The 10,281-nt window shown below is 34.0% G+C and overlaps 1 protein-coding gene across 14 annotated transcripts in view; it reads right to left on the bottom strand.

The window, feature by feature from the left end:
* Positions 1 to 5,718: 5,718 nt before the first annotated feature.
* The window catches only part of mub (poly(rC)-binding protein mub), a 186,476-nt gene continuing 181,913 nt past the window's right edge, over positions 5,719 to 10,281 (bottom strand). For 10 of the 14 annotated variants that reach the window (XM_073083942.1, XM_073083948.1, XM_073083936.1 and 7 more), the window contains 2 exons: positions 9,991 to 10,145; positions 6,965 to 9,431 (listed from right to left, as the gene is read on the bottom strand). In XM_073083942.1, coding sequence (XP_072940043.1) covers positions 9,134 to 9,431; positions 9,991 to 10,145 — 453 coding nt within the window. In that variant the 3' untranslated portion in view covers positions 6,965 to 9,133. Of the gene's footprint in view, positions 6,539 to 6,964; positions 9,432 to 9,990; positions 10,146 to 10,281 lie in introns of those variants that run through there. The other 4 variants (XM_073083945.1, XM_073083946.1, XM_073083949.1 and 1 more) reach the window with 1 other exon arrangement.

The following is a 10,281-nucleotide window of genomic DNA, read 5'->3' as shown; positions in this document are numbered from 1 at the left end:
GACATCCATTTTTGAGGAAAGTTGACATAGATACAACTTTTGTACATATTGATATCTATTACTTATTATAAAAAAATATTCATAATATGTTTAAGTATTAGCCATTTATTAAACATGTTGGTGAGATAATGCAATGTTCCAATTAAGGCTATATTCAATACAATATTTATGGGGTATTCAAAATCCTTACAAAAAAATACTATAGTAAAAATTTGCAACTATTAACACCATCATCATATATTATGCTCGTGATAAGTAAATGGTGCACAAATATTATGATCAATAGGTGATGACAGTGATGAGTATACAAAATAACATATTATGTGAAGCTCATTTATCAGGTTAATTTAAAAATTAAATGCTTATCGAAATTGCATTAGTGAATCACGAGTGACAGATTTTTATTGCCATTAATTTGATAATTTAATCTTAACTATACTCAGTCATTAAGTTAATTCTAAATGAACGTGAAACAACAAAAGTGACACAGCCCACGTCGACACAAACCCATATAGTTATTATGTACAGTACAACCATAATACATGACACGTTATATCTGTTAGCAGATATCAAACTAGTTCAGTAATGTTATATTACACATATTATAATGAACTTTGTGTTTCGTGCCGGTTCAATTAAGCATATGAAGATCTTTTAACATTTTTGCATTAGTTATTTGCATAAGAATTGCAGCCAAATTACAATGCAGGTATATAAAAGATAAGCCATTATGAAATGTGTAATATTGTACGTTTGTGTAATATGAGGACTATGCCTTGTCAATTGTATAGGTAAACAATGAAAAATATATCAATAAACACTTTTAAGCAGGTAATGTAGATTAGTTTAAAATATATTTTCATTAATTTTTATAAGCACTCGTATTATGATTTGAACTATACGATCGTAAAGTGAACTGACACTATCTGTATTGTATTTACCCTGATTAACTACAATATTATCATAAAATGTCTGTAGTTCTAATTTGAAATATAGAATGTACTAAAGGGATTGAAGCGAATATAATGAGTATTGTATACGCATAACAAATTACACAACCCTTAATACCCATTCGTCCCAAACCTGTATGTGGATTTAATTTATGACAAAGATAGCAAAATATTCTTCAATATAGCGTAATTTCACATTTTACACTTGGCAGTCGATGAGAAGTCAGTTTGATAGCTCGGTTTACAAGTAGCGACGTATCCAGAATCAATTTTGTAATATCTAGTAGTCCCAAATCCGTAAAAAGGACTTCAAAAAGGTGCAGTAAGAATTTAAAATTCAGGTGCTAACACGAAGTTTCTAAAAAATTCACTATTACATTTATTAAATATTTACTAAAATTGAATTTAATTACACTATTATACAGTGCAGTCCGACCCTGTCAATAAAGGCTACGAGAAAAAATGTAATAAAACAAAACGCAAATCAAAAGGCATGAGACCACCAACTATGAATAAGATTTATGAACGAATGTTTGAGTTTATCTTACTGATAACACTTACTATTTAATTGCTGGTACTAGGAACATTGTCGTTATTTAGCCTTAGACATACGAAGCTTTCATAAAATTTATTTTATTATGATTGTTAAAAGTTCTAACTTGGCGGTGCGCCTTCGTGTACTAATAATGCAGATTTTTGTTAAAATGTTGGTGACCTTGCGCCTAAATATACATAATATTAATATATTTTAACATGTGCAACACTTCCTAATGCATTCATTTAAAATTTTATGCTTTTGGCGTTGAAATAATGAATTCATTTTATTTTAACGATGTAAGTAAATAATTTCACTTGTAGCATAAATAAACTGTCAACATTTTAAAAACCTAACTTTTTAAATAAGCTTTTAAATGATAGTCCATAAATATTTTTGAAACGAAAATATCTTTTTAAAAACAAACAAAAATTTAGTGACGGAAGTCATAACTAACACGTTTTTAATCTAATGAATCCATTTTGCTTAGAAAACTGGATAAAAGTTGTATAAATAAAATTAGCTTACAGCTGGTCAGTTTTTTGTGTATAATTATTCTAAATGATTTTCGGAATAATATGGCTTTACTATGTAAAGATAACAAATAATACATTAAACAACCGAATCTCAATAAAAAATATTGATTTTTTAGTAGCATATACATACAACAATATTTTATACACATTTTAAGAACGAATATCTACTAAACGCATACGACCCAAGATAGATGTCGAAGAGAGTTCAACAAATCAAACATTACATTACATTTATTTGAAAGTCTAGCTTACACAAACATTAAATTGAGCAAATGAAAATAATAACAGTAGTACAAAATATAACAATAATAAACCATAAATCCTACGCTAGTAAGTTTTCATATTGATTTCGTATCGTAAACTATAATACGAACATAATACACGCGACAAATTAATACTACCCACTAATTTTATTTATAATTGCATTGTACTAAATGTATACCAACAACACCAATGAACTAACACTTGTATATCGCAACGCAATTGCGTTACAATTACTATAGTCTCGTATCGCCGCCGACACCGCACAACACAATAAAAGCCAGTGTTGCCAACTTTGTCAACTACTTTCCCCCTCAAAAATAATTAAAACACCTCACCAAAGATTAAATTGTGTCTCATTGCCAATTCAGTGAGTGATTTATTTTATTTAATCAATACCCCGTAAATTAATTACTTGCTCTTAAAGGAGATGTTTCATTTTCGGCCATCTCATGTACACCATATTTAAAAAACACGAATAATTTGTGTAATTGAATAAAAATACACATATATTTTGATAACCTAAAGTATTCCTGTTTAAAAATATTTAAAATAAGCATTCCTCATTGAAATATTAAATATGAAATATATATATGGAATACTGTCAATGTCAAGTTTTCAAAACTGTCGATGTCGGTCAGGGAACCTATGTGTACCCCACACATATGTTACTATACTCTTTGGATGTCGGTAATTCTGTATTTCGCTGTTTTTGCCGTAAAGTTATTGTTACCTTAGTACTTTACAACCTGGCTTTTGTTTTGGGTATCCCATCATTATTTCTGAATTTATAATAATTATAACAAAACCACCTTTTAAATAGTACCTGGTTTTATAGATGTAAGTGACATGTCAAATTAAAAAAGAAGTTGTCAATTTGATATGTGTAAAAGTGGATATATACATAATATTATATAATAGTGGACTCCAATGTAAACGTTGAATAAATATGTACTGATGAGAAGATTCAAGTTTAATCCTGAATATGTTTCTGCTCTGTGCTGCTTACGATTTTGGACTGATTCTACCTTACTTGTTTACCCAGCTTATATTTTATGGACTCTTGTAATTTTCGTGCGATCGTTGTGGATTGTGTTGACAAGGATTCAATATCATCAGGTAAAATATACATCAGTTAGTTGTATTAATGAAATAATCGTTAATAATTTTAAACTAGAGAAGCTAATCTTTTTACATTTCTCTTTTTTTAGATAATTACATTAGCAAGACAAGGACATTCTTGGGATGACAAAATAATCAGTTATTATTGCAACTGCATCGCTGGGCAACGAACCGTACTCGTAGGTAGCTGCGCTCACATTATGACCATTGTTTGATGTTTGGGCTGAGCTCGTCACAGGATATTACAGAACCTGCTACATGATTGGATGAAAATATTGGTAAGGGAAGATATTGAAAATGAATAAATAATGTATCTTAGTGAAGATAAATAAAATATTATCAAATGTGTACTTAAAGTTGTTTTATTTACACACTTAAATGTTTTAACTAAAATAAATTGGTATAGAAGTACATATTTTGGTATGTTTGTTTTAAGTCAAGATTTATGAAAGTAAATATAATTAATGTTTATCAAATATAGACCTTGTTTCTCAATACATACAATACAATATTTATATATCTACGCCCATTCGCGTAAAAAATATATTAAAAAGTATATAATGTATATAGTAAGTTAAAATAGAATGACAGATGACATTATTACGGTAATCACTACCGCCATGATGTTTTTCCACTGTTGTGTTGCAAGTTTAAGTGTAAATTATTGTTTTTTAACAATTAAACGAACATGATTTGAAGAAAATGAACCCCTACGAATTGTTCTTTGCATGTTTTCTTAGTTTTTAGTATAGTGTACAAAAGGTGGCCGGGAGCCCATACATTTTGAAACATCTCCTTTATGGGGAAGCCAGTAAGTTAGCTACACTGAGAAAGCGTTTCTTGCTACCTACACACTGACATTCTAGCTACACTGCCTCCAATCTGACGTACACTTTATGCACAAAAGTGCGCTCCAAAATCACAGCTATGATATTTCATCTCTCTAACAATTTATTCTTTTCTCGTCGTAGAGTATTTTCTATAGAATAAATTCTATTTATACACGTGTGGTACTTAATAGTACAAAGCTCTATACATTGCCTTATTCGCAATTCATTAATTTACCATAAATAATTGATTTCATCATTTTTATTGCTAAGTTAAATTACATTAAGCGAGAGCACGCAAAATAGATAAAACTTTGACATTCATGAACAAAAATAAATAAACTATAACATGTATTCAAAAAATTAAGTAAACAGTACACCGAATCAAAAAATTTTGACTAGAATGTAAAAAATATCATGTCTTTTAATTTCAGACCAATTTGACTAGCACGAACCGACGTTTTCGACAGAGTACAAATTTACAACTTATGAACATCGCCGTCACATTCAAATCCTTCCATATATCATAAATTTTTGACACAACTTTGGCACAATCCTATTAATTATTATTATTACACGAATACTGAAGGGGAAGACTTTAGGGAAATATGTTAAGGGGATATGTATATACTATTTACTCTAATTGTGTAGACACCTTATATCTAGAGTGCAAAATTAATAATAAGTGAATTAAATAATGTTACATTCCGGTCTAATGATCCGAACAGTATAATCATTGTACAATTTTAAACTATACACATTAATACGTGATACAATGAAAACGAAATTTTGAAATGTTTTATTGGCACAATTAGTTTCTTTTGATGTGGCACTATTTGTTTTCTAAAGAAATAAAAAATATTCACTGGAAATCATTTACTTACTGGTCCTATCCTTACCTTAATCTACATTAACCTAATTGTTTTTTTTATTTTCTTTTTTCTTGGAAATATGTAGCTTACTGCCATACTATCTATATTTTTGTTCTAAGTCTAAATATAATGAGCAGTCTGGAGAGGGTAATAAAATAATTTAAATCAATCGTTCTACATTACATTACTAAATGTTAGCTACTCTCAGAATAATTTAGCATAAATCCACAACATTATTAATGTTAAACAAACTTTAACAATCTTTGGTTTTGATCCCTAAACCAATATCATTTATTCGACTTAAAATTTCCAATAGCCGATGTAAACAATGCGTTAATAATGTAAGAGATCTTTACGTGTAAAATATGTTACAAGACTATCACATTCAGTTAACACTATTTTTATATGTAATGTCTTTTGTATTAATAGATCATATCAATGACGCACTCAAAATTTCATTTATCTGTCTCCCTTTTAATGTAAGTTTCTTAAAGGATTTGATCCCACCGGTTTCGTACAGTCGCGCCACGCACCGGCCGCCCGACGCCGCGGCGCGAGCCACTCCACCTCGATCCTCGACCACATAATAATCACATTCCGTTTTTATCTATCAGTATAGATATTGCTAAGCAACATGGCTAACCTTGTAGCATTACCCGATGACATGTATGGGTCGGTGACGGCCAGTGCGCGGGAGCATTAGCTGTAACACCTAATTTCAGGTAATTACGATTATGTTATTTACAAATATTGTCTTTAACCCTCTCACTCTGTTCGCTAGTCTAACGCTACGCTACGTCAGCGGGTCCGGGGTCGATTGTAACGCATCTACACCTACTCGAAGCCGACGCTCGATTCGACTCATTTTGAATATTATAATATTTTCTCGATCGGTACCGATCGTTACAATGAATATATTTGTCAATGAATTGCAATACTCGACCGCTTAAATCCATAGTAAATTCGATCAACTCAGCAATCTCCCGATGCCAAAGATCGTCCGTGAACAGCGAACGAACATAAAAAATAATTAAGTACTTCCGTGCTCCGTGAAAATTTACAGGTTCACTGTTCACGGACGGATCAAAATTTTAAAACGTCAGTCATTATAAATCTTTCTCATCATCAAAAGACACGAAAACTCATCGTACCTAGATTCATCGACGACGTGCCCCGACACGTAGCACTCCAATCGATTAAATAGTGGAGAATAAATATAAGAATATCTAAAATACTTATAAACTCGTAACAAATGTAAACATACGCTCAGCTACTAGCCAATCGCTCGCCCGAGTCCCCCGCCGGGAGAGCCACGTTGCCGGTCCAGGAAGTGCGGCGGCGGCGCGCGGCTCAGTGGATGGGCGCCTTCACGATGTGGTTGGGCGCGATGTAGTGGTAGCCCGGCAGCGGCAGCCCCGCCGTCTCCATGGTGATCCTGCAACGGGCCGCGAGTTACTTCCGACTCGAAAATGCTATTGAACGCAGGTGGTTCGATTTTGCCAGGAGTTGGATTCGTAGGAAACAGTGATAGTTAAATAAAAGGAGGAAAAATAAACGTACGTCTGCACCCCCTTCGCGAGTTAATTGGATGTCGGACATAAATTATAACGTAAAGGAAAATTCTTACCGGGATGTTGGATGATCCGGTGAGCTGTGGGATGTAGGTTCTCGATGGTTCGGCGTGCGGGTATCACGGGATTGTGGTGCCACAGTGGGCGTAGGCGAAGGATAGGTGGCGTGGGTCTCGATTGGGACACTTTGTGTATCAGATCGCTTTATATAAATTAGTCGATAAACAGTTAGTCGTTAACCTGCACGTAATATAAAATTTTAAAGAAACACAGTTAATAAAAAACACCCATTTTATCATAGTTTTATTAGGTATGTACTAAAAACAATATTTCCCTTATCTATACTAGCAAGTAATAAGATTTTTGAAAAGATATGAAAACGTCTATTTTCTTAAAAATAACATGATTTTAAATTACAAATAAAATATTAATTGCAAGCAAATAATTATACCCTACCAGGAGCTACTTTTAACATTAAAAACACTCGAATTGGACCTCGATTTTATATGTTCGCACTAACTATTAAAGACAGTGTATGGGCAAAATCATTACTATAGAATATTGATCGCTACAAATCTAGATTTACTCTAATAATCATTGTCATTATTGTGTCAGAATATTAAAAAAATATTGAACCTTGAATAAAGAAAAGGATTAAACCGACAGACACACATGTTGTAAAACTTATAAACTACGATACACATGTTACACGAGTCTTGCAAATGTTCCCAAGTAAACATTTTAAAAAGTTTATTCCAAGTTGTACTGGAAAATTCCCTAACACTGCCTAAATAAAATATACCAAACATTTTTGTTGGGATATATTTTTATGCTAATTCACCCTATCCGTTCTAATTTCACTCTCGATCTAATACTATACAGAGTCCACTTTCATTAGCAGACATCAAACAATACTTCCCTTTTTTCAAAAAAAATCTGTTATTGCCTTTGATATATTATATGACGAGTCTAAGCATAACGAGGCAGAAATTACGCAATAATAATATCGTCCTTTCTTCCTATAACACTTTTCGTAGAATTACGAAGTATGGCTTGACGTCCTAACTATACACCCTGTATTTCATTTTAAAATAGAGTTTTATACAATCATCGAACGCGAAGCACTCTGTATATTCTACAGCCTTTAAGCTTCTACGTTTACTACTATTGTCACGATCCCTAGTTATCGTCTTATTCGTTTGTATTATTTGGCCATTTGTATCAGGTCATACAAAAAATAGTGATTTTTATGTATTTTCATATATTAGTCACGTTGAAATAATAATTTCATATATATACACGAGAAAAAGATAATTTAAAATCACAATAAATGTAAAAATATTTAAAAATCATTAATTTTTTGGTCAAAAAGCCTAAATAATGATTTCAAACGTGAATAGAAAACCCAAGGTAATATTCTAAGACTTTATATAAAGAAATGCAACATTCCTAAACATGGTGCAAACATTCCGAATTAAAAAATAAGTGCTTAGAACACACTAACATTATCGTGACCACAGCTATGTTCTGTTCTGTTAACCTAATATTAACCTACTTTAAGAAATATTCCGGTACAATATTCAAGTTCTGACTTTATCAGTAGTCAGTCTTTAAGGTTTGATCTGCGAATGAAACATTTTCTCTTGGACGACAGTACTGCCAGTTTCACTTCAACACTTGAAGAATAGTCATTTGCACCATTTTATCTACTGATTTTGCATTTTTTTCTTAAATATTGTACCGGACTCTGCACTGTTGTTTAATACATATTATCTGATTAATAAAATTATATTATGGATAGAATACAACAAAAACTTATCTTAGGCGAATGCTTGCCTTACAACTTAAAAGCTTAATTTGACTTGTATTGTAACTTTTAAAATTTGCAGCCAGTGCACATATTTCATATAATTTATAAAATTAAGACTAAAAGTTTTAACTTATACTTCTAATAAATTATAATCCATCTTTACTTATACAGTGGTAAGTAATATTGTGATTACATATTTTATACATTATGTACATGTAACTTTTTAAGGACTCTTATATTACGTGGCTGTTAAACCTCCAACAAAGTAGGCATATTACAAATATTCCTAGAGTAAACGAGATTCGAAGAGTTTTTAAGCATAATATTAATTACCACTATACATCTTACGTAACCACATAGTCGTAGTCTGTTTTATCAGGAAGAACAAAGGGCCAACTGCACATTCCTTACATAAACTTGCCAAGGACAAAATAATTTAACATAATTTATGAATACGAAATCAATCACGGACCGCATAGATCTACGAGAACGATTCCAACCTCGACGCATTTCACTTACAAACTAAAGGATAAAACTGGAACAAATAAACGTACTTGCGTCTCGACGCGCAAGCTTCTAAACGGTCATTCGATTTCTTTGGATAAGGTTCGGGACGGGTCCCGGCGGGGGCGGGGCGGGGCGGGCGCGCCTAGTAGGGGTTGTACTTGTTGCGCTCCTTGGAGGTCTTGGCGGGCGCGTCGTCGTCCTGGCGGCGGAAGGGCTTGTGCGAGCGGTGCACGCCCGTGGTCTGCACGGCGGGCGCGGCGCCGCTCAGCAGGTCGGACAGGCCGCCCAGCGCCGACAGCGAGTTGAGCGCGCCCAGCGCGCCCGTCTTGCTGAGGAGCTGCGCGAGGGGGATGGCGGACGCGAGGGGGCTGGACGACGAGCCGGCGGGGGCGCCCGACGAGTTGGTACCCCCCTCCAGATTCGCCTTCTGCAGCTCCACACTGCGGGGGCGGGACAGGAGTTTGTAAAGGGCCAGGCGGCTGTGGGGTCGTCTCGAGGCTCGCGGTGCTCTTTTAGGATTGAGAAACGGTGCCGATCCGAAGTTTCGTTTTTATACTTTTTTTTTCCGTTATATTTGTAATCGGAAGTTATCGTTATCTTTTAGTAATAAATAAATTGATTAAAACTGTGAGGTGTTTTATTTGTTTGTCTCACAGACATGATAAAATGAATTGAATATGTTATTTAACTTTAAATAATATTTACTGTAGCAACTTAACAATATTATTTTATAAAAAAAGAAAAATAAGAAAAAATACGGATCAGAACCAATTTTTATTCATAAATCGAGAGAAAAACTAATGCGGTAAAATGAGCTTATTTCGAAACGCCCCGGTACAAGGTATAGACAAATTGAAGGAAGATCACAGGATGTCAAATAAACAGAATCTGAGAGGTGGACCAGGCAAGATTTGTAATGGACGGATGAGTATATTGTCATTCAGGTCACCGGCTGGAGTCGAGAGGGATCGTAAAGGCGGAGTGCGTCGCGGGACTCACCTCATGTTGATGAGATACTGCGCGAGCGCCACCGAGTCCGGGTTGCCCGAGATGGTGATGGTGCGGTCGGTGCTGCCGCCCTCGCGCTCCTCGCAGTTCGATATCCGGATCATGGCGCCCGAGATCTGTCGGATCTCCGCGATCTTGGTGCCGCCCTGAAATATGTTTTGTTTCGAACGATTGTACCATCAACGGAGAATGACGTAGTTTATTCTGAAATTTACTATAATCGGTACTTGAAGTTGATAAATAAGGCGCAGATCAAAGAAGAATGTATCATATCAAAGTTAA

Source organism: Epargyreus clarus, unplaced genomic scaffold (assembly GCF_041222505.1).
Source record: "Epargyreus clarus isolate Ecla_fem2 unplaced genomic scaffold, WU_Ecla_fem_2.2 ptg000019l, whole genome shotgun sequence".
NCBI classification, from domain to species: Eukaryota; Metazoa; Arthropoda; class Insecta; order Lepidoptera; family Hesperiidae; genus Epargyreus; species Epargyreus clarus.
The sequence above is the reverse complement of the archived record's forward strand: the minus strand, read 5'-3'. Positions and strand labels throughout refer to the sequence as shown.